This window comes from Amblyomma mixtum, chromosome 1 (genome assembly GCF_055824585.1).
Source record: "Amblyomma mixtum isolate Tamu chromosome 1, ASM5582458v1, whole genome shotgun sequence".
In the NCBI taxonomy this organism is placed as follows: domain Eukaryota; kingdom Metazoa; phylum Arthropoda; class Arachnida; order Ixodida; family Ixodidae; genus Amblyomma; species Amblyomma mixtum.
The window spans coordinates 275,740,709-275,766,390 of record NC_143012.1 but is presented as its reverse complement, the minus strand read 5'-3'; the positions used below and the strand labels follow the sequence as shown (position 1 = coordinate 275,766,390).

The following is a 25,682-nucleotide window of genomic DNA, read 5'->3' as shown; positions in this document are numbered from 1 at the left end:
AAGTGTTCTTATCCATGCCCTGTAAAGCTAGACGAATGAGCAGCCTAAAACTCATTCAGCTTCCATGCGGAAGCAAAAACAAATTTGATTCGTGAGTTTGGTAGGAGCTTCCACCTCGTATGCGGTAGGTGTGGGATTCGATATCGAGTGCCATGGGGCACTTAACTGTTTTAGGGCGAAAGCCTTTAATGGCTCATACTGTCGTCCGCTAACAAAGTCTGTCACACGTGTCTAACTCGGGAACTAAAATAGAAGAAAACCAATAGTTGCTTCAGACAGAGGAGGAAAAAATTAACCTAGAAGGCAGGTTTTATGACTGTAGGTTATTTAGTTAATTAATTACAGGCAAAAATCTCGAAATTGAGTCGAAATAGTGCGGACGTCGATATAGCCACAGGTACTGTGTGACGTCACATCCACCGGAAGTCGTCACGGCATAGTAAAAATTGTCACAGAATGATCGGAAAAACGTAGGATTTGTGTCAAATTAGATGGTGAAATGTGTAATTAAGCGTAATTAACACTTCTGATCACCGAAAGATGTACAATTTGGGTATCGATATAGCTACGGGAACGGTGTGACGTCACATTCACCGGAAGTCGCCAAGGCATAGTGTCCTCGGCTATCGCCTCTCAACACTTTAGTTGCCAAAGTGTCCACGCAATTTTTCCGATGCCCTAGTCCTCGCCTTCTCTGGAGTGAAATGCTTAAAAAAAAAGGTCTTTAACTTCACCTCGTGTCGGCCAAATGTTGTTATCCATGCGCCCTGTGGCCATACTGCTGTTGCGCCATAAAAAAAAAACAAAACTAAATAGTCATCACTGATGGTTTGTGGGTGCGAAGTCAGGGTTCTTTTTAGCGCATTGCATGAACCGGCACTAGAATTGTTAACATTCTCTGGGATTTTGTTGCGTCAGTATTAGCTGAAAACAGATGTGACAGTATATGGCAGTGCTGCTGTCCTTGGCGAAGTTGTGTACAAGCCGCTAAGAGGCTGATCAAGGATTTCTTCGCATCATCATTACGCATCATCATCATTCGCATCATCATCATTACGGCGCCTTATACGCGTGGGATATAGATTTGGCACTACCGATCCATGTGCACACCTTGCTGGCAGATGCTTTCCTGTAGCTGAGGGAATCATCTTCGACCAGAAGATTAAATGAGAGGAGAAGAGTCCCTCATAGCCACATTCGCTGTGGGACGTTAAACCCCCATAAACCAGAGGTGTAAAAGAGATACAAACAGTGAGAAAACGCAGATTTGCAAAGTGTTGCCAAAGCCGCCCCCGCGAGCGCCCAAGGCAACTGTTATGACAGCCGTTTTGCGATCTGAGTGGACACGCTAAGGGAACTGGTATTCATGGCGAGCAGTTGAAATAAAGTATTTTAAGTACACAGATTACCGCCTTTTCCTTTCTCAAGACAACGAATTTCACAACGAATTTCAGAGGTTTCAGCGCAGCGAAAAAACATAAGTCAATTTCGACCATTCGGTGCTGGTTACGTCAATGGCATCCAGTTGAATGCGCACTACTGCATTATTACTGGAATTCAAAGAAGGGGCTCACTAAGCAGCTACCTGGAAAAGGCAGTCATCAAAAGAACTCAGTAAGACGAAATGCTTGACTGTTTTATGCGTTGACTACATAGTCTGTTGGAACAAATCTTATATTCTGCGGCGAGGCGAGATTTTTCTTAAGTGGCGAGACAAGGAGGCGAAATCGGTATGCACGGATGTGCTGTTCACAACATTCACTACATACAGGTACGGTAAAAAGGATGCGATCGCGGAGCAAGTATCGTGGAAGAGACATTAGGCCCGAGCATGTCGTTGCCTTGAGCAGCACAGGGTTCAAGAAAATGATGCCATACGCAACGATCAGACCTATCTCAGCATCTTCGAACGACTGGTAACTGGGGGTGGCAGCTTGAGCCTGAGGTCATCACGAGGAACGTCACCGCCACCACAATTTGCTGAAAGGCAACAGAAATACCGTTCACAGGACTGCATATTCAAAAGCATATGACTACGCAAGAGGGCTCCGAATACTCTCTTACAACGCCAAATGCATTTCGGAAGTGCATCCTGTGAGGACTGCGGCCAGTATGCATGTCAGTTTGGCAATCTATATGTTTGCAAATCTACGACTAAGAGGTTCCCAGTCGCCGTAAGTACTGCGAGCTAAACTGAAGCACCAACAGTTTACAGTCTGATCGGGATCGTGATCATCATTATCCTTCGTGATTTTACGTGTACCCAGTAAAGTAGCTAGTGAGATTGACGTGTTCAAGTCAGCAGTCATGCATAGTGCAGAGCAGGAAGGCTGTTACTCGTCGGTAACGCGTTAACAACGCTCAAGCAACGACACGTATCAGATGTGGTGGTTTAGTTGTTCCTATCAGCTGCGTTCGTTGTACATCTATGCTTCGGAGAAAGACGCGGGTTTACATTCGTTGTGACTGCATGCACGCACCTCTGAGGGCAACGTCTGCGCAACCGGAAGTTGACGAGACAAATTGAAAACAGCATCTCTTTTTATAGTCCATTGTCCTAAATGTATTTTTGCTAAAAGATATGCACCTTTACTGTACCTTGCCACTTAATTCATGGAGGTACAACAACACACAGCTGCCCCACGCCCTAGTTTGGTTTTTACACTCGTAGCTAGGCCTTTTTTTTTGATACAGTGAAAGGGCGATAAAAGTGCCAGCATACTTTCTGAAAACTGACGGCGGCCAAAAATGCGACATTTCGTAGAATCTCAGTTAATATACGCTCGCAGCGTTCTGACAACTATAAGCTTATTCATCCGGTTTTTCCATATGTGACTCCTTACGGACACATGCCGACATGATTAGCATTCTGAAGCGGGTCACTATAGTTATCGTCACTTGGTATAGTATTAAAGTTGCCTCGAATAACCTTGAAGGGGACCGGTGAAACATAAAACAAGTGAAAAAATAAGCAAAGACGGGGAGTAGTGAAAAAGTCATCGGCGCCATAAAATTCTGCGATCACACCTCCGATACGCTTTCAAGCACAGGCGCGCCCGCCTGGCCGGTACGAGTTGAAAGATGGAGTCAGACGCTCTGATCAAAGAAAGAGAAGGGACACGCCTGATTTACACCAGGACTGCCTCAACACCGAGCCAGCCGCCAGCATTGGAGAGCTCTGGCATATTCATGTCCTCGTGTTTAGAGCGCCGGGTAGCAGCGGCTGGTGCAGGAAAGGGTTAACTGCAGAGATATGGGAGAGGCCTTTGCCCTGCAGCGGGCGTAGTGAGACTAATGATGATGATGGTGGGTCCTGCCAACTAAGCATATTGTTAGGACACCTCATCACGAGTTGTCCTGGACATCCCACCCGACAGGCCTATCTCGGCCCGAGCTGAACCAGTAGAAGAGGTTGATGAGAATGAAGCTGAATGGGAACAGTACGCGGGACACCTTGTCGATCTGCGAGACGCTGTTGACGGTCGCGCCGCGGTCGGCGCGACGGCGCATCTCGTCGCGAAAGCGTTCGTTGCCCAGCATGCAGTTGATGAACTGCGAGCAGCAGTTGTGGCGACGCTGCCTGTGGCGCCTGCGGTGGAGTCCGGCGCGCAGCCGTTGCTCTTCGTCCAGGGGCCGGACCCTGTGCTGGTGGTGCCTGGGGCGCGGCGGAGGGGGCGGCGCGTAGCCCAAGAACCGGTCCGGAGCACGCCGCACGGGAGACTCGGACTCCGCCACGGGCTCGCACTCCTGACGAATGGTTGGTCCCAGCCAATGCGAGAGCCGGGGGGGGGGGGGGGTAATGGAGGACAAATTAGTTGAATTCGAGGTCAAGCGGAGAGAGAGTAAGCACACGAGTGGTAGGAGGAGTGAGTAAGGACTCAGGATGCCCTTGATCTGCGGAGAAGAAAGGCCACTTGCGGACAGAGCTTTGACTGACAGAGGCTACGCGTAGCCAGGACTTGGACAAGTCTTGGCCTCTAAGAGTCTTTTGTTTTGGTCTTTGTGGGGCTTAGCAGATCATGAAGATGAAATCGAGGTACTCTTCAATGGAAGAGCTCAAAGGTTGTGGACACTGACGGGAGAGAAAGACAGCGTTTGTAGCCGACTATCAATTGGCTCTGTTATTCTGCACAAAAGACAACACACCTGCACAGAAAAAACCGCACCGACAACAAATTCACGCAGTAGTGTGCCGACCAAGTTTCCCCATCATGTTTTTCAAAACAATGTCGAGACGTCAGCTGTCAGTCCTGCAAATTCCTGCCGCAAGACTCTGCCTGTGAAAGTTAACTTTCCTTGCAAATCACTTAAAGGTGCACTGAAGTTCGTTTTTTTGTCGCGGCAACTAGATATACACACACCCAGCACTCACAGAAACTTCGAATTATTCTCTTTTGTGGCCGGTTTCTCTGTTGAATGAGATTACACGTCCCGGAATACACTTTTTTTTTTAACTCCCCGCAGATAGCAAGAGGAGTAAACCAACGCGAGGAGTGTCTTTTAGCAAATCGTCTGTAGACTTGCGCTCTGCCGTCGGCGGAGTAATGCGTAGTAATACCCGGAGTGATCACAGAAAATATGTGGGTTGCTGGTCGGACTATATTCAGCCATTGGTACGGCGTACGCGTCTACGGCGTACTGCTAGATCAGCGTGTGAAGGAATTATTTTGAGTTTTGGTGTTCATTTATTGTACGCACTTCTCTATGTGTGCGTACTTTTATGTATTTTCTAAATTCGGACATTACCTTATATGGTAGAATGCAACTATACAGCAATAACAGTTTTGTCAGTAAATGTTCAATTTTTTCCTAAGTTTCTCGTCGTCACTAAGAAAAAGGCTACGTCTTCGCAGATATGCCCTCGTAGAGAAAGCTCCAAATGTACAGAGAACAAAAAAAAAAGAAGGAAAAAGAATGTAATGACAGCAAAATGTTACCTGGACCAGGTCCTGGCCGACTACCTTACATCGGGAAAGACGTATAACGGGCTAAAAGAATCGGAAGAGCAGATGAAAATTGGGCAGGTAATGCACGGGCGGACAGGCTAAGATAAGCGCACGCATTTGCGAACCCAGAGGAAGCAAGCAGGAGAGGGGATACAGAAGACCGGATTTTGATAAGGGACGGTCGCTGATCCGAAAACGTCCCACCAGAAGCCGTAAATTCTCTCCACATTAACTCTGTCATTCTGTACGGCTCCCCAGGGCACGACCCACCAAAACCAGCGACCACTTCGCCAAGTCTCGCAGCGATCGAAGGAAGCAGACGCGAATTAAAGAAAAAAAAAAAGGAAGGGACAAAGGCAGCGAAGATACATGCACAGCGAGCATGCTTCTGAGAGCGAGATATCTGCATGTTTGATTGAGTACGGGTGCCCCTCTTTTCGAGCGCTCAACGAGTGCGCTTCATTGCGGCCAGAAGCCACTTAGGCGATGATGATTGGGCAGCACGCTCGACAGGTTCCGGATCTTCCGCTGCGCTGCGTCCTCTTGTGTCTGCGGTGTAAACGATTTTTGCCTCTTTTTTTCGCCTGCTCGGCGCGAGTGCGCACCAGCGGCTGCCGTGTAAGGGCGCCCCGATTGTTCGGGCATTGCCGGTTCTACATCTCGATCGCGCGTTCAGCGACGCGCTAGAGCTTTTACACCAGAATAGGTTGCAGAGGGGGCTGCCGCACATCGAAGGGCTTTTTGTTTGCGGCTTCTGATGGCCGGAAAGCATTCGCGTATGCGCGAGTGCGCGATAACTTGTGAAGTTTACGAGAGCTACACGCGTCGGCGTCATTTCTGTTCAGTTAATTAGGAACCACTGCGTTTTTATGCATGCAGGAGGGAAATGTGGCGCACTCAGTAATGCTACTTGCATTGCGCGAAACCTCTGTGCGAACGATTCGAGAACTCCAGTTTCACTCTCGCCAGTCTTACCTAACTAAAGCGCTTTAGCGTGCTCGGCGCGTTATGCGTTGCAAAGCAAACGAAGCTGTGTTATGCAGCATATGATGGGTTCTAGGTAAGAATGTTTTGTCTATGGTGGCTTGCAAGCATATACGGTTGCAATCGCGTGCGGCCATTAAAGTCGTTACTAACGCCTGCAAGCACTCGGGGCTACCGAAATTGATGGCCTTACCGACCACGACTTCCGTCCAGGCTTTCAAAATTTGACGTGGTGAGTCTTTACAATTCCTCTTACTGAAGTCACGCAGCACTGCAGAAACTTCGACCAATGTGGGCAAGCCGGGGGCCGAATAAACAACGCGGCTGCTTATAGCAGCAATTACTGGCCCTTCGGTATTTTGGATACTGCATTCTTATCCTTATTCTGACTGGCCGTGAAAAGCAATCCTGATACACGAAAACTCATCCTCACCACGATTACCACTGCAGTCGCCACTAACCGTATAGGTTTCATCAACTGCAAGAGAACAGGACTTTGCCACTGATCTGCAGGCAGCCTGCGCTTCGCCAGCTGTGGACACCTGCAGTCACCTTGATCGCATCCGTACCTCTCCTGAAATTCGGTCTGCTACCCTGACGGACAACCGGTGATCTACCTTCCGCAGTGCATGTCCTCTCCAGGAGGACATGCACTACGGTTCTCGTACTGCCTCTGTACACTTCACGGCTATCATTTCCGTTTCCACGGGCTATTGATTACTCCATCGCAGGCATTTCCCAGCGCAGCACGCTTTTAACGATTCATACCACGACTAGACGCATCACAGCCGTGTGCCATTCTTGCAACAGTGCATTTCTTATGCGAGCAGCACATAGGGGAATGTGGCACAGGGCGCCTCTCTCCGGACACGTACTTTCCTCATCCTGCAGGTGCACTCTTCGATGCTCTCCAGAGGGACGAACATTTCGGCGTTATCCTCTTCCTCCACGTCCGAGTCACCTGGCGCCGCGTCCTGCTGTGCGGGTTTGCCCTCGTCGTCAGTCAGAGGAAACTCGCCACTGCCGACCTTGAGAAAACGAGAGAAAAAAAAAAGAGGAAAGACAGGACTGTCATTCATTCTGTGCTGCAGGCTATCTTGCGCAATTACGCACAGGAACTGTGAGAACAAGTGTCAGGTGCTTGGGGAAGGCTACCTAGAAAAACCACCTCTCATGACCACTGTATTCACAGTCGTAATGAGCATACTTTCTGTCGAAAAGACTTAACCTGTTTGGGAGGTGTGTTTATTACTCAAGGCAAAAATTTACAGCGTGTTCAATGATTATTTTCTAGATTTGACTGACTGATGCTGTGGATGGGTTTATTATGCCAGAGGAGTTTTTACACTAGTAAATGTGATGATAATGTCAACGTTCACACTGTCTTACTGACTGACTCACTGACCATGTTAGAAAGATGGCAGGTAGACGGGTTTCCTGCCAACACAAAGTGACAAGGGAGGGTAAGCCTCAGGGTGACTGACTGACTGACTGACTGGACTGACTGGACTGACTGGACTGACTGGACTGACTGACTGGACTGACTGGACTGACTGACTGGACTGACTGGACTGACTGGACTGACTGGACTGACTGACTGGACTGACTGGACTGATTGACTGGACTGAGCGGACTGACTGACTGACTGACTGGACTGACTGAGTGGACTGACTGGACTGACTGGACTGACTGGACTGACTGGACTGACTGGACTGACTGGACTGACTGACTGGACTGACTGACTGGACTGACTGGACTGACTGGACTGACTGACTGACTGACTGGACTGACTGACTGGACTGACTGGACTGACTGGACTGACTGGACTGACTGGACTGACTGGACTGACTGACTGGACTGGACTGACTGGACTGACTGACTGGGCTGACTGACTGGACTGAATGACTGGGCTGACTGACGGGACTGAATGACTGGACTGGACTGACTGACTGACTGACTGACTGACTGACTGGACTGGCCTGACTGACTGGACTGACTGACTGACTGACTGACTGACTGACTGGACTGACTGACTGGACTGACTGACTGAATGAATGAACGAATGAATAAATGAATGAATGAAGCTGTGGTTGCACGGGTCTGATTAAATGCGAAAAAAAATGGCGATGAGTTCTGCGCTCACACACTTATGCCCTACCATTCCGTTGTATTTAGGGTATGCTTTGATACGACTCTTGAAGATAGCATCCTCTCTATATATTTTTTTCCTTTGCTTTATGCTCTTCGACTTAACTAAAGCTATGCAACCCAACTAAAGCTGTTATATTTTTATTTTATCTTTTTCTCAGGAATTATATATAAGGCCACTTTTGGCGTTGTTTATATCTGTAAAATAAAAACACGTCAATGTACATGCGTAATTTAGATTTAGCATAATTCCACGTGCCCTTATAGAGCACAGGGTGAGAATCAGCCTTCAGCGTTGTATCGTTATGAACAGAACTGCACCGTCATAACAAGTGAGTTCAAAGTAGAAAACAACTTTATTACGAAGGTTTTCGCTTTGCCCATATTTGATGACCAATTTATATCATAGTCGCAACCTACATAGTCACATTTTGGTTATGGACTGTTGACAACCTTAGTACCTCAGGTACTGGAGAGGCATTTTTGGACCTTGCTCCCAGATGAAGCAAAAGCAGGAACTAAAACCTAAGAACTGTAAAATATTTCTTAAATATGTTTTTACTCCTAATGAACGAAAAAAACATTTGGTTCCGGTCATGGAATTACGACTGAAATGTCTGGTGAAACATTGGCTACACGAAAAAAATGCCCCCCCCCCCCCCCCCCCCCCCCACCGTCTGGAAGACGTTGAAGTAACCAGCGTTAGCCGTTTGGTTTACTAAAATTTCCACCTATATACACCATATTGGACCGTGACGCCATCATTGGCACGCGGCAGGTGGTTGTTTCTACAATGCTATTGTAGATGGAACTACAAGTCTCAATGCGAGATGTGCTGTTTTCTAGTTGCTGTCACAGATGGCGCTGTGATCTCAGGGTGGTAGCAGACCCCACGAAATCTCGAAACGCGTTATCTTCCCCATTTCCAAAGCTATTCTTAAAGGGGAATATACAACGCAGGAAGAAGTGCGGTACTGGAAAAGATGCAGAAAAGAATGTCCCATTAGAAATAAACAAAAGTAAATAAGAATTTTTTTTTTATTCTTTGCTTGCACTGTCTCTTTAGGATCGCACATGCTAATGTCATTCGTATGAGAGCCTAAAGCATATGAGCCATGGTAGTCTGTATTTTTAACTACACGTGCCATCGTCTTAGCGCCATGGTGTCCGGGAAAGTCAGCTTACTTTGGTGAAGTAGTGCACCCCCGCAAACTCGAGGAGGGTGAAGATGACGAAGGAGAAGCACATGATGACGAACCAGTCGAGGGATGTCGGGTAGGGCACCTTTGGAAGGTCGGTGCGAGTGTCCAGTCCGAAGGTAGACAGAGTCAGCACGGTGGTGATGCCTGCCGCCAGGGAAGAGGCCCGCAGCTTCTCAAGTCACACGTCTGATTCGGCAAAGACGGCATCGTAATAAACGTTTTTTCCGCTTAGTCGACTAATTTGCTGGGTACCTCAACTCACGAGCTACTGGAAGGAAAGTGATGGGGCAACTTTGAGGGTAAAGACAATTTTAGAAAACTGTTAGCTAGTGATGCCACATTGTTATACCTTTTCATATCTTGTGAAATGTAGGGAGGAAAAACTAGTAATAAAAATGGGAAACCCATTTTGTAGTTCTTCTGCTTTCCACGTTCCTGTCTGCAATGATTTCAAAATGTTCTTTCTTCGGTCGTCTGATCATTTTTTTTATGTAGAAGTTTCACACCAAATTCTTTAAAAATTGTGAAAAATAAACAATAAAAAACAGCAGCATCACGCACAATAACAAAGGATCATTTTTTATGTAGAATTAGTTTCACACAAAAAATCTTCAAAAATTGTGAGAACTAAACAACATAAACAGCAGCATCAAGCACAATAACAAAGACAGAATTTTTCAAACGAAAAATTTCACCCCTCAGTATATTATATAGCTTTAAATGCTACAATTGCGTAAGATTGCCTTGTAACTGAATTGTCCTATTTCAGACATGGACTGAACTTTTAGTTGAGCCCTAATAATTAGTGTATTCGTTTCTTCCTGCAATTGACGCCGCCGCGGTTGCTCAGTAGTTATGGCGCTGGGCTGCTGATTCGAAAGACACGGGTTCTATCCCGGCCGTGGCGGTCTAATTTCGATGGAGGCAAAATTCTAGAAGCCCGTGTACTGTGCGATGTCAGTGCACGTTAAAGAGCTCCCGGTGAACTAAATTTCCGGAGCCCTTCATTACGGCGTCCCTCATAGCCTGAGTCGCTTTGGGGTGTTAAGCCCCAAACGAACCCTTGCATGGGCAGATTACACCATCTAATCTTTCTGAATAATTAGGCGCGGTCTATCCACTGCTTAAGCTCCCTTAAGCAAACGATCGCACTGATGTATATACGGCAAATTTGACATGTTATTTTGACTGTCTGTTTATTACGCCTGAAAGCCGACCAATTAATCTCTAAGGATTATTCTTGGCGTAGGATAATCCGCTGCGCGGGATATAGGCCATCGATGGATTTGCGTGAACCACTGTGAAATAATTGGGTACTCGTTAAACGTTGCCGGCTAGATCAGTGGTCGGTCGACTTACCGAGACCAACTCTGTCCGCGGTGGCTTCTCTGTTAATCCAGAAGGAGACCCACGAAAGAACAACGATTAGGATGCAGGGTACGTAGACTTGAATTAGGAAGTAACCCATGTGCCGTTGCAGGTTGAAGTTGACGTGCAGAGCCGAGAAATGGCCTGCAAGTGTACAAACGGATTCTTTCAGAAGAGCGCAACTTCACCCGGAATCAGAGTGCGAATCAATGGCGTTTGGATAAGCATGCGATAAGGGAACTTATATGCCCAGAAGTTTGCATATCTGACATTTCGAGCAGCTTCGATCAAGCAAAAAGTTAAATATGTCCACCAAACCCCGCTTAGAGTGAAAGCAATAGTGAGTAATAGTCCCTTAGTAATAAAATACCTTACTCTACCAAAGGCACGAGCAAAGTTTTTCGCTTCGCTTCCATTAAATTAAAAAACGCGACTTATTATGCTTTTAATCAGCTTTCCTTCTTCAAGAACCAAATGAATTTCGCGACAAAAGGTTGTGTATTTTACGTTGTACTTATGACAAAAAATGCTGCCAGAAATCCCTTCGCAATTAGAACAAAGATGTTCGGCAGCAAGATGATAACGAAACATTGCATACAAGACGAGGACATGCGCGCGCTCGATAGAGATGACACCAAAGTGAATTGCTCGGAAGTCGTAAAGAATATGACTCTGTAAATATCGATTGTGTAATTTATACGGACTGGCTACAAACAGAAAATCAGTCGAAAACTACAGAGAACGTTTACTACACTCCAAAAAGTGCGCCAGCTATGCTGAAGACGACGCAGAGCGGACAGTGTCGCGGGATGGAGTGCTGGCGCAGGCGAATAGACCACGCTAACAGACAATGGGCGATTTTGATCTGGGTTGGTGCCATCGGATTTGTGCTTACGCGTTAATATTCCAAATGACTCGCTTATTTTACCAACACTCAATGAAAGCGCCCATACAGGACCATGACTCCTCAGTAGTAGTCTGTGCCTTGGTGTTCGCATGTGCAGTAGGCACATTCATGCTAACAAAACTTTTGCATTCCGTAAATTCATTAAATTCAGAACCAATAGCGTTCGCTGCTCTCTGAAAGCGAAGTTGCAGAAAATAACAAGATAGGCGGATGGATGTCGGCATGCGTGTTTGTAGCTCTCATGACAACCACGTGCAAAGTGGCCGTAGTTTTGAAGTGAACAATTATTTACGCAAGAAAAACAAGGAGCGTGTACGCAACCATTATTATTTGCGCCCTTAGGAGAGAGTTATAAATTTTGAATAATCAAGCTTGTTAGCAGAACTTCCAAAAAACGAGACTGAAATATAAACGTCAGGCAGTTGCTTCCCGTTACATTATCCAGTAGTCGCAATTTCCATGATTTTGTCGCACTTTCTACAGTCAGACTATTTTCATTTCCAATTATCTGTGTACTACTTTACATCTACACTGAAGCCTATTTCATATTATAGCTTGAATTCTCCGCTCCCATCGAACCAATGCGGAACTTTGCTCCAGCGTCAACTCCTAGGCAGGCACAGATATCCACCACTCCATGAACGACTCACGCGATACGAGGCCGTCGTCTGGCGGGAGCTACAAACCGATACAAAGACTCATTAGCGTTTTCTACATAGACTACGTCTGACAGTATACCTTAATATATGCCCACACTATAAAGAATACTCTTCCTTATACCGTACCACCTAGTCGTGCCAAATCAACCCGACAGTATCACCTATCCCCAACACAATTTCCGTCTCAATGGGAAGCCGCGTGGAAGGCTCGTGCCTGGATGACCAGCTGATGCTGACGGCTGCTGCTACAGAAAAACTTCGCATTGATGCAAATAAATGTTTCACGTGATCACCGTCATCATCATCACCATCACTTAAAGGCATGTTCGTCTTATCAAAGAAGACCAGTGCGCATTATTGACGTTAGCCATCAAACCCCTACAAAGGACAAACTGCTTTTGATTTTGTGTTCATAAGGAAAATTGAAGGCAGGAATTAGCTTAGAGGCGCGAAAAATGACGGGCTTCTTTAATGTGCTGATCTTTAACTTTCCTTGAAGTGGCCTGCACCAAAGCTGATGCATATCACTCGCCAAATGCCCTATAGCGATCTCAAATACTTGAAAAGTACGAATGGTTTCTATTTACTCAACAATGTGAGGATGCATTTCGTTGAAATGTGGACCAGGACTAATGTCTAGAGCAAGAGATATCGGAAAATGGCATTCATTGTCAGTCGCTCTACTATAAATTGAAAGCAGCCAAAGTGGCTCATACTCGACTATACCTGACTTGTAGTCATGAAAGAGAGACATGTTGAGTGTAATCTGCCGGTACGTTTTGAGAACTAAAAATAAAAGACGAACGAGAAGTGATTGCGCCTATGCCTACATATGCTCAGTATTCACTGCACACGGGCACCCAGCCTCTTTCGATATGCGAAACTGCGCAATAACGAAGCCTTGGCGGCGTCTAATAGTAATAAATAAGTCTTTCCTAACGTTGACTCCACAACCATGCAAGATACTGTTGACTGTACGCGAAGCCTGTCCAAGTTTCTCACAAAAAAAGGCATCAATTTATCTTCCGCCAGATTTACGATCGGCGAAACCATGCGTTAGGTAACAGTGATTCATCTTGCGTCATCCCATATAGAAAGGAAGGAAAGTAAACACAAAAATGATCGATTATTCAAGCCACATATGAGGATGTGCTGTGGGTACGCCTTGGCGTGAATGGGGCTTCAGTGTGAAAGACAGCAGCGATAAATGATACGAGTCCGACAACTTTTGTGATAACGCCGCCCCACAAGTGGCGTGTACAGCAACTCGTGACGCCGTACTTACCGTTATTAAAAACGTACGTTGAGTTCCGGTAAGGGTAATTTATGAGGTCGAACTGGGATAGCGCCAGTCCCGGTATGAGGTCCACGGGGAGAGTGGAGTCCCATTTGTATTCCAGCTGGTCGGATGTATAACCGTCTGGAGAAGCAAGCGAACAAGGTGTTTGTCAAGTGGGATTTGAGGAAAGCTTGTAAGAATTTATTGTCCGCTGTGTCGAAACTGTGAGGCGTGCACACGCTTACCCATTTAGCACCTTAAGGTATGACTGACTTTTATCTGGCAGTCGCTGCGACAGATGTTACACACAAATCAAGCTGGCTGCTTGCAGTAGTATGGTACACTGCCGATCGGGGGGAGAATAAAAAACTCACGCAGTTAAGTTGCTAGTTCACTTTTCATGAGCTACATTCGTTGAATCAGCCTTTCATGGGATGCTTTGTTATTCGATAACTGCTAAAACAAGTTTGAAAAGCACCAATCGGATGATGTAGAACAGCATGAGATGAACTAAATGTAGAACGAACTTTTAAATCCTACTAATGCTTATCTCAAAAAAATATCGACGAATGCATGAATCTGAGAACATTCATATTTCAAAGAGCGGCTGCAATATTACCATGTTGCCACAGCGAAACATCTAGAACATATAGGTTCAGGCCTTACGGGCGCAATTTCCAACATATTTTCTCATTGTAAACTGTGATGAAAGGAAACGCCCTGGAAAGATTCTAGCTGGCAAATGCGTAAATGACTTCCTCCGGCTGGCCTAACGTAGTATGTAAATTGCAGGCAAAGTTTTTTGTCAGCTTCAGCAGCTGATGATCAAGGCGCAATTAGAAATGCTGACGACGTTTTTCACAGACTCTTTTCCAGCTATGAACCTTTATTAGACCCGAGAACAGTCGATGAAATAAGAGCAAGAACACACGAGGATCGAAAGCACTGATGTCGTATTTGCTGCAATTTGCCGATTAACTAACTATGCAGTTTGATGTCCATAGATAGATCAGGCTTTGCAACGCGTAGTTGAATTGGCAAGGGCGGGAATAGGACCTATCGAACAAGTATCATATAATATGACCGATTTCCTGGGACGGTCTTTTGTTGGCGAACTGTTTGAGCAGTCTGGCTCTAGCAAGTGCAGGGAGAGTGACATAAATGGGTTGTTTCCGATTATTTTCGGCAAGCGTTAATGTGGAAGCGTTGTGGTTGCACTTACAGCTGCCGAATGTCAATGGGCACGACTGGCGGTCCATCGGAAAGCTCTGAAGCTGCATGGGACACCTGGCCTTAATTGTCAGCCTGCGGTAAGTAGGAAAAAAATGGTTTGCTGCTATTAGCAACTTTTGCGGTTATGCACAGCGTCGGGGCAGCGTGATTGGTTAGTCTAGTTTCAACAACACATGTACAAAGCCGCAACAACACATGTACGAAACCGATCAACCTCTCGTTCCGAAAAGGCCGGTATTCATTTTGCCGTTCTTTTCAGAGGTGTTTGAAAAAATGTTGCATTCAAGAATGTCAGTTAATTGAAACACGCAACCTGTTATCACCAACACAATTTGGTTTTCGTAAAAACAAATCTGTTAGTATTGCTACAGCAGAAAGAAATCATAATAACGGAGTTGGGAAACAAAGCTGCAGTTGTTGGCATGTTCATAGACTTTTCAAAGGCCTTTGATTTAGTTGATTATAATATTTTGCCACCGAAATTAAGTTATTGTGGCATACGCGAACAGGCATTATCTTGGATCAAATCCTACCTGTCCAACAAAACACAAGCAGCAAAAATTGAGGCGTTTATTTCAAAGCCTGAAACTCTCTGCTGTGGAGTGCCCCAGGAAAGTATTTTAGGGCCTTTACTTAATATTTATCTTAATGACATTGTATATATTAACTCCCAGGCAAACTTTTTTTTGTCTATGCAAACGACACAAGTATTTTTTTGCTGGTAATGATATTCAGCTCCTTTTTGAGCAGTGCAACAGTACCGTATTTTCCGGTGTATAAGACGCGGCTTTTTTTCGAAAATTTTGCTGGTGCGTCCTATACAAGGGTGCGTCTTATATGCGAATTTTTCATCTTTTTTTGCGCGTTCATCGATTACTCCAGTTCATGCTCAAGCTTTTTGCACCTAAAAAATATCACTACCAATAACGCGGTTGTAACACGGTTAATACTTCAATACCGGGACCGCCGTGCGCGACATTCTAGGTGATCTATATTATGAAACGGCGGGGATGACGACTTCCGGGATCACAAACGCGCGGCTGTTTCGGAGGCCCCAAGCAAAAGTAATGAGAAGCGCCAAAAGATGGTGACAGTCGCGCTTCTCGCCATTGTCAAGACAAGCCTGCGTTCTTTTTTAGTCACCCTTTGCAACTTTTTTTTGCTCCGTGTACGTAGTGCATGTTTCAGCCGAGTTGCTTCCAGAAATGGGTGAACCTTTTGATAGCGCATCTGAAGATGAAGACTTCGAAGGTTTCAAGTAGAATAAAATGTTATGGACATATGGGGAGCTGTATCGTTTTTCCGTTCTTTTTTGCTAGAACGTGGACGAGTATGGCATGAGTGTTGCCTTTTTCGATCACTTAGCGTTGCTTAAGAATTGCTCACAGGTACGGTGCATTTCGCGATAGTCGCGCAAGCGTATTTAATTAAGCCTCACTGGCCTAACTGGGTAAACTGGGGTGCGTCTTATACACGGGTGCGTCTTATATACGAACTTTTCCAGTGACAGCTTGCATATATGGCAAGTGCGTCTTATACAAGGGTGCGTCTTATACACCGGAAAATACGGTACAATGAAATCCTTAGAGGAATGGTCGAAAGTCAATTCAATGAAGATAAATGAAAGTAAAAGAAAGGCAGTTATAATCAGGCCAAAAAACAAGTGTGTACCTCTGCACCAAGATATACCGATAAACTCACGAAGTATTGAAACAGTAAAAAACTTCGAATGCCTGGGTGTTATCTTTTCCGCGACCCTGTATTGGGATAATCACGCCAATAAGCACAATAAGTCAACTGGTGTAGTAGGATGTTTAAAATATATCATTTCTACACGCGTTAAGCTCTTGTTGTATAGCTTACTTTTTCTTTCACATTTAAACTATTGCCACTTAGTATGTGCCAACACAACATCCACCAATCTAGAACATATGCACCTGATACAGAAGAAATATAACACTTCCTGCGCAGCATCCACAATAGCTTTCTCTAAGAAATGCGGCGCAATTCCAGCTAGCAGTCTCTACAGATACCGCTTGAGTAGCGTGTACAAATTGGAAGCCTGTGGAAGCCAAATTGGGAGAGGGTGACTGACTCCCTTCGTTTTACTAAATTTTTACTTTTTATGACTAGGCTTCAGGGCTGTTGCCGGACACTCCCTCAGTTCTTTTTTTCCCGCATGCGGGCTCGTAGGCGTGCGCACAACGAGCAGACGACGCGACGAACCGGCTGCGCCCACTCTTCGCGCGTCATTCAGAACGACGCACCAGTGGAGTGCCTTTAGTGAAAGTTTTCAGTATGACGTCAACCCGAAGGCTGCAGAGGATGAGGACGTTTGCTTGTGGAAGAAAAGAACGAAAGGGCTTTGATTTCAATTTTTGCAGCTTTTCGGGGCGCGCATGGCTCTAGTATTTTGCAGAGGTTATCTTTAATGCCTCATCTATGCAGTAGGCTTGTTTTTATAAAATGTCCTGACCCTGGTCAGTTGCCCTTTAAAACATACTGTATTGCCAATATTCCTTTGTTAAGCAATATTTCTAACACAGCCGGCACAGTTCAACGTTATAGACGCAAGAAAAAAAAATCTGTTTTCTTGATTACAACGAATTTTTTAGGTGCGTTGTGTTACAGGACATTTCCATACATGGCACCAGCTACACCAACGACAGAGCGCAGCGACCACGGAGAGAATAACATGCCAGGCGGCCAAGAACACATGTCGTGCGGCCGAACTATTTGGCGGAAAGACAAAGTTACGGACGCTCTGCCCCCGTACGTTTCCCTCCATTGCCAGGAAAAGCTCCTGGTTGTCGCCTAAACTTACTGCGAAACGAGCCAGAAGAAAGAGCAAGAAAAGGTTGAAAGAACAGGCACTCAAGATGCCCCGCTTACTCGGGCACTTGCTTCCTTGGTACATGCAAGCCAAGGGAAAAGTGCAATGGGAACCACACGTGTTCGCTGTTTCATGTATCACTTAAAAGGGCGAAAGTGTGTATATTTGCAAATACTGCTAAATCCTTTGCATGAGCTAAGCAGCTCGGCAGGCTTACGGCTTCTAATCAAGGTGTGAAAAAAGGCAGAATACGGGTACGTGAAGACGGCAAATTAACGCGGTGTCGGAGGGGAAATGATATGCACGGGCAGGAGGAGTTACTAATTTAATTAGCAGTTGAGCTTCCAACAGGCTCCCCATTCGCTTCGAGCTATATAAGGTTGAGTTGTGAGCACTGTAGTTTTATTTTATGACGATAAGTTCATTAAAAAAATGTTTCGGGTGTTAATGAAATTCTGCCTTAAAGCTAAATCACGAAAAAAAGATCGGTAAATTTAAGCTAGACGATGACGTTAAAAATGCCGTATACGATACGGGGATTACCATTCGCCCTTCTAGACAATGCGTAAGATCAGCGCAGCTTTTGCCTGAGGCGATGAGAAACAATGAAGGCAAGGAAGGTAAAGGGAACGTAACTACTTTTTAATTTTTCCTTTGAGGTGCGCGCAAAAGCTGCTCACTATGGCGTCTTATCTTTCTTGGAGGATTAGCTTCCGGCTGAAAGGTACATATAAAAAAAGCCATATTTGCATTTCGGCCGTTTTCTTTTTTTTTTACTTTGTTGTGTGTACAAAACAAAGGCGCCCAAGCGGATTTTGAGGAGGTGCTTAACGAATAGCCTAAGATGCGTTACTTTTCATCGTACGGCGGCCTGCGACCTGCAAAGGAAGAATATGGACACGCGACCGGTCGGCCGACCCGACGGAAACGCCATACCTCAGACTTCCATTGCCCTTTGCATGACGCGACACACCGGACACATTTCTTTACATCCACTCTATTGCGCACTTATTCTTCTTTGTGTCTTTATACTTGGCTCCCTTGCACACTTGTTCTTCTAGTCCACGTCTTATCTCCAGTATCCATCGACACTTGGTTCTGGAGGTGGCTCGCACATAAACACTTCAACGGGAGACTGCCGTTGGGCATGCGCGCGCCGCTCTGCTGTTTCCGCTCCGTTTCTAAGCTCATTTTCTCTCTCTCTCTCTCCCCCCCCCCCCTCCCCTGACCTTGGCAGCCACCCATCGGGTTTCTCCCGTGGCATCCACCCTCGGGTTTCGCATTCATCCGCTCGCGTTAGAACCTTCTCTGTTCCACCTCCTGGGTTCTTCTTCTCTCCCTTCTTTCCTAAGAGGGATTCCCCTCTCGCCACTTTGATACCTGCCAACCGTGGCAGGAGGTTCTCGTAGGCTTCAGAGAGCACCGCACGCCGGTCAGTTATTCCTGACGAGTTGGGGGGGGGGGGGGGGGGGGTTGTCACTCTGTGCCGCGAGATTCAGCCACAGCTGCAGAGGTACCACTGTCCCTCCTTCTTCCTCTGTAACCACTCTCCGAGTCCTTCCCGTGGTATCCACCCTCCGTTTGTGCATTCCTCCGCGCTTTCGTCATTTCCTCCTCTTGGTACTGTAACTATCCCGCAGTAACTATCGTCCGCCATACTCTTTTCGCTCGGTAACTTACAGCAACCGACCTCCGGGTGCTTCCTGTGGAAACCCCTTTCCGGTTGTGCATTCCTCACACTCGCCACACCCTCCTCCCTTCCACGGTCACCACTTTCAGGGAAGGTTCTGGCGATAACCACACTACTGCTACGCCGTCCTCCGTTCTCGTCATGCTCGTCGCTGTAAAAACGAAACGAGGCGCTCGTCTACCGAGCCGGAGTACCCGGGTTCGAACCCGACCGCGGCTGCCGCGTTTCGACGGAGGCGAAACGCAAGAAGCGCCCGTGTGCTGTGCGATGTCAGTGCACATTAAAGGTCCCCAGGTGGTCGAAATTATTCCGGAGACCTCCACTACGGCACCCCTTCCTTCCTTTCTTCTCTCAGTCTCACCTTCCTCCTTTCCCTTACGGCGCGGTTGAGGTGTTCATCGACGTATGTGAGACAGATACTGCTCCATTTTTTTCCCCTTTGTTCCCCTCCCCAAGTGTAGGGTAGCCTACTGGGCATCGTCTGGTTAACCTCCCTGCCTTTCCGTCAATTTCTCTCTCTTCCTCTCTCTCTTTCCATCAAAAGCAATTTCCCACTTTACCAATGAAATGTGATTATATTAAGCCTTATTATTATTCTTGTTATTAATATTATTATTATTAATGCGCTAGCATTAGAAGGGTCAGTCCAAGAGGTAATGGCGACCGCCTTCACGCATGACGTCTGGCGCTTGACGCCTTGAGAACATTGTCACGTGATCACAATCTTCCCACCACATTTTGAGCAAACAGCCCACAGTGACAAGTGGGCGTTAAATTAATGGCTGTCAGCCTGGGTCTCACAAACAGCACCGATGGCTGTATTTGAAAGAGCCACCTGCCGGGGCAGTGGCGAATCGTTTAAGCACTGCGCCAGGAGCGGTACAGTAGCCCATACACCTGTTTAGAGCGCTCGAGAGGTGCGCTCTGAAGGGCATTTACGACAGTAGCCGCTGTCTGGAGGGTCTGATATAGCTTTAAAAGACATGCGGAGTTAGACACGATTCAAAGGAATGCACGATAAGGTCTTGTTCTCAGCCCTAGGGCAGTCGTATATGACGCGAGTGCCCCAGTATGCGCCACTCGAGCGCTTCAGACAGGTTTGTGTGGACGACTGTACGAGGACGACCACCAGCGATCTATGAACATAGAGGACGACCGATTCCACATATATGGGCATTAACCCATTAACGCCATCATACTCTTAAGGCGGAGCTACAATTGAATCAGCAGCATAAAAAAAAATGCTAGCGCATTCAAACAATCCACCGCCGATCGCTTAAGAATTTTTTTTTTTTGCTGTTTAAACTCAGCTTGCAAAATGCTCGTACAGAGAGCAAAACACATGCCTAGAACGACTGAAATGCCGGTTCCGTACCTCCGAAAGCTGCTGTCACCAGGAAGACAAAAAATGACAATGAAATCTTATGAGCTTAACAGCAAATGCTTACATCCAGGCTATATTGAACCAAATGTGATCACTAGATATCGCATGCTTATCCCAAAAGACACCCAGAAAGTGTTCTAGAGAAGGATTTTGCCCTCTGTGCACGTCCCACTGTTGAGTGTGCATTAATATTAACTTCAAAGTTTTTTTCAATTGTTCTGTATACTTTCTATTACTAGTAGCAAGATTACCGGTGACGTTAGCTCAGCTGTAGCTCTTGATAGCGCTCTTCATGAAACAGCACAAAAAAGTGTGCGCTTGAAACACAACGTGCAATTTCCTCGAGCGATACAGGTCAGAAATAGAATTCCCTTAGCTTAGAAAGTCTGAAGCTAAAGCCTGCGAATTTGCTAAGTGTGCTACTCTTTTTACGAATGAATCTGTGTCACCGACGAAGATTCGCACCATGTATGCCTGCGTTTACCCGAGTACGACTCTTCTCTGTGTCGACAGTGGTCGAATCAGCATTCAGATACTTTTTCAAGGCAAAGATGAAATCATAGGCCATCACATACTCATGAGCGATGAAAGGAAATTGAAGGGGTAAAATGAAAGGCTTTTAATAAAAAATCGCGATAAACAAAAGCTAAGCTTGCTGCTTAGCCATTAGCTCACTGGAAAAAAGAAAAAAAGAAGTAAAGTCAGAAACATCCACGCACAAAAATCGACAGCGTTCAAATACGTATGCACCTTTGACTGGACGTTTACTTGAACTGATTTAAGGGAAATTATTCGTAGAATAAAATTTACCGCCCCCTTTGTTAAAGCGTTTCTTCATCTGGTATACTCGCCTCCCATGAGTGCTGGTATGGTTCGGGGCGATAACATTCAGGCGAGAAATTATCAGTTTTTCAAACCCATAAGCAGAAGAAAGGTTAAAGTGCAGGTGGAAACAAAAAAAGTCGAAAGAGAAACTTGGAGAGTGGCTTCATTCCCGGCGTCTCGTCGAGAGTAAATCATGGCCAGTCAGTCCCATCTTCCCGACCGACTGATCCATCGAAATTCGCGCAGCAAGCGTGACTGGAATGCCGAGTCAAGAGCTACCTTTCTTTGCCGTCGATAGCCTCAGGAAGAAAGGGGGAAAGTTAAGAAAGAAACAGTTCGCTTCGAGGACTTCTCTCGACGCTGAAAATAGTTTTCCCTTTGTGCTGCGGCTGCAGGCAGGCGTAAAAATGCCATCCAGAAGTTAGAGGGCCGGGACTAGGGCCAAGGATAAAAAAAAAAGTTGTGAGGCCGAAGATAAGACTTGGTTGTTGACTACCATGGGGTCTTTTGTAACGTCAGCTGCATGAAAGTAAGTGCAGCGCTGTTTTTAGCATTTGCCGTCGTAGCAGCCATTATTTCACCTGCGTAGTTTTCTCTGGGATTGTTGAAAGCCGAACTGCACACCTTATCACGTCTTTAGGTAAAACTAAAGCTCAGAAGACGACGCCGACGAAGGCGACGACCGGAAGAAAAAGATCTCCCTGTATCATTTGGTGGAGCTCAGAACACTCCTAAAAGACCGTTCGTCGGCGGTAGAACTTCTTGTGCGCTCTGGGACGCAGCGTTGAAAAGAGGACTGGTCAGTGGTACCATTTTGTTTTCAAGGGACACGCCATAAGCTCTGCAGGATGGCGAGTGATTGAAACGAATGAAAGGATGGGTGAAAAGCAGGAGCGTTCCACGGCTTTATAAAATAACAAGGAAACTTGAGTAAAGTTGGTCGATTTCAGCTGTCAAGCTGGTGTCAAGCACGGAGACTCTGTGCGTGAGGTGGCTGCAGGACGCGTATGAGCGAGAATGAAGCCGATGCACGTTTCATTCATTTCGCCAGCGCAGTAATATTGGCTAGCGGTGAGGTTCCACTTGAGTCCAGAAGCCGAAATGCCCGGTGTAATTCAATTGCGCCAGGAAATGGTGTGCTTGATGACCGTCCGGGGGGACGCGTACATTTGCCGCAGCCAGGGAGCAAGAACTGCAGGAGTGCAAACTTATTTCGGTTGCAGAGACGGCCAGATAACGTCACGTGGAAGGAGACACCGATATAAGCTCGTCAATTTTTTTGGGAGAAAGCGCTGGGCACAAACACAAGACAAATCACAAAGGAGCAGGGTGGAATGTTGGGCCAGTTGATGCCGCAATCTTAAAAAGTTTTAAAGCGGAATCACTATAGAGAAAGTGAGGCACAGAAAACGAGTGTCATGCACACGGGAGAGGCCAACCACAAAGCTCTGTTAGAGGCTCGTGCAGGGTAGGGGTCTTCATTAGTGAGCTTCAGTATGGATCTTGCTGCAGAGCGGGATCTAAGGATGTGTTTTCGTTTTCTGTCCACATGCTTTTTAAAGCGTTAAATCGGTGTCTTGCCAGATGGACCGGCACTATGAATGAATGAATGAAGAATAAATTACTGAATGAAAGAATAAAAACTGGACTTCCTAAAATCAGCTAACCTATTCGCATTTCTTTAATCATTATTGCATCCTTCATCACACGTTCGTCCATTGATGCCCTGAGGCAATATATCTCGTTAAAAAAAAACTTGCAAAGGTGTGTGTGTTTAAGTCATCGTCTTTGTGGCCACTAGATGCCGCCAGCGTGTGAGTGGCTCCACCGCTTTTACAAGGCTGTTGCACTTAGTCAAACGCAAAAGTTCCTTGCATTTTTTCGCCCCGTGGTAATAGGCAAAGTCCTGGATGAATCGGACATCTTTACCATATTTATGTTATAGTGTCTGCATAATTGTCGTCTATCGTAGAGGTTGTAAACCCTAAAAGAGCTTATCGTCGATAGGGAGACTCCTTGAGAGGGACAACTCTAATTCTTAGCCCCCCCTCCCCCCCGCCAAAAATAAATAAATAAATATATTACAAAGACAAGGAAGCAGGCAAGTGCTCTGGATACTTATTAAGTGGGAAATAAGGGCTAACGGGAACTAGCCACTTGAATTCATAATATCTAGCAATTATTGGAAGACACGGGACTAAAACGCCGCATGCACATAGAATACACGTAGGGTACTTCGTTTTCTGGTTTTATTTTTTAGAAGTTCGGAGATAAAAATTGGGAGATATTTTTTGACCTGAAATTCGGGTACAAACAAGTTATTCAGTAAAATGTTCTATAGTTCAGGTTTAATAGGGGCATATTTTACAGAAGAAGACAATTATCTATTTTTTGCGAATTTTTTGTAAACAGTACGGAAACAGAACGCTGCACTGAAAACCTTCTATGAATTCATATATTTCTTTTTTTTTCGTTTATTGTATTTTCCCGCACACATTATCTTCTACTGCACAGAACTTCTGCGTCCGTTAGGCATCCATCCGCCTTTTCACACTGCAGCAACATTTATTCAGCGTGAATGCGATAATTTGAAACTGTCTTGCGGCAGGACGTCTTTAGCGCGGGCAGCGTTTGATGTACATTGATGCCAGTGAGACGTCTGGTCAGTACTAGCGCTTTTGCTTTTCACTGCTGAAACGCACAGTTCGAACTTGGCCTCGAATTAAGCGCCGCGATAAGTAAAAAAAAAAGCCTTTAAAGAAGTTTAAACTGACCATTTGATTGAAAACGACCCTCTGGATACACGTACAAGATGTTTGCTAATTTGCTTGCAGTGTCTTCAGCTTTGTTCACACGGAAACTAAGTTTCTTAAAAGGCCTTTTTGTTTTACTAGCAAGTAGTTTATTTATTGCTCCAGTATTCATATTAATAGGCTTTATCACATCACATGCCTACAACGGGACTGCGCCAGCCGTTCTAAATGGAATTGGCGCAGCTCACACGGTCTTATCTACCTGTTGTTGGTGAGCGGGGGTGCAAAAAGCAATCAAGGCGGAAAGCTGGGCTAGTTGGTGTCTCATCGTCAAAAAGCAACATGAAGCAGCCTACGTGAGATGAGCCTTAGGAGTGGTGTAGGCAATCCCCCTGTCCTGCGGAAGATGGAAATCATGTTTAAACTGATTAATTAAATATATGCTCGGAGTGAAAAAATTGAATAAAATCGAATAAAATCGAATAAAACTGAAAAATAAGGCCCCTAAACACACTCTAGTCAAGGTAAATATAGAGGGTCTGTTCTGAAAGTAGTAGGACTGGTTTTTTCCTGGGCGAACGGGCGGACGAGAGGTGGTCTGCGCGTGCAGGATCGTTGAAGGGGGATATTGGGAATGCTGGGCAAAATCGGCAGTCGGCTCTCGGCCGTTGAAGAGAGCAGGTCACTTGTACTGTGAACCCTTGTCGAAACGTCTCGTCACGCAGAATCATGGAGCGTTTCCTGGATCAGCGATACGCGATCAAATTTTGTGTAAATATTGGTAAAACGGGAAAACAGACTCGCGACATGACTACGGACGCCTACGGTGACACTGCCATGGGTACATCAGGTGTTTTTTGAGTGGCACAAGGGGTTCCGAGAAGGTAAGGAAAGAGTGGAAGACGACGACCACTCCGGAAGCCCTTCGGCCAGCAAGAGCAACGAAAATGTGTAGCGAGTGAAACAGTTACTGAACAGGAATTGTAGGTTGAGTATCAGAATGATTGCTGATGACTTGAGCATTCCTCAAACCCAAGTTTTTGAGATCGCTACAGAAAACTTAGCCATGAGGAAAGTGTGCGCGAAGTTGGTGCCGGGAGTGTTGTGAGAGGAACAAAAGGCCAACCGGAAAGCGATCTGCCAGGATCTTCTTCATCATGTAAATGAGGACCACGATTTTTTGCCCAGCACAAGGCGGCAACGCTGCCTCAGCCCCCGTACAGCTCCGACTTGGCCCCGCCAGACTTTTTTCTATTCCCGAGAATAAAATCGACGCTCAACGGAAACATCACGGATCGGTAGAGACGGTTCAACAGGCCGTGACGAGGGAGCTAAACAGCATTCCGGTCCAGGCGTTCCTGGAGGCGTTCGAAAACTGGAAAACTCATTGGCAGCAGCGTGTAGGTGCGCGAAAGGTGCTACTTTGAAAAAGTCTAATCGTTTGTACTATTCTCATGAACTAATTTTATTT

General features: G+C 46.0%; 1 protein-coding gene across 1 annotated transcript in view; it reads right to left on the bottom strand.

Moving 5' to 3' along the window:
• Positions 1 to 2,381: 2,381 nt before the first annotated feature.
• LOC149371761 (gamma-aminobutyric acid receptor subunit alpha-2-like) overlaps positions 2,382 to 25,682 on the bottom strand; it is a 57,283-nt gene continuing 33,982 nt past the window's right edge. Inside the window, exons 6-11 of the mRNA XM_089585238.1 lie at positions 14,716 to 14,798; positions 13,500 to 13,634; positions 10,640 to 10,792; positions 9,264 to 9,424; positions 6,806 to 6,958; positions 2,382 to 3,747 (exon numbers count right to left, since the gene is read on the bottom strand). Of these exons, the coding sequence (XP_089441364.1) occupies positions 3,346 to 3,747; positions 6,806 to 6,958; positions 9,264 to 9,424; positions 10,640 to 10,792; positions 13,500 to 13,634; positions 14,716 to 14,798 (1,087 nt within the window). The 3' untranslated portion in view covers positions 2,382 to 3,345. The remainder of the gene's footprint in view (positions 3,748 to 6,805; positions 6,959 to 9,263; positions 9,425 to 10,639; positions 10,793 to 13,499; positions 13,635 to 14,715; positions 14,799 to 25,682) is intronic.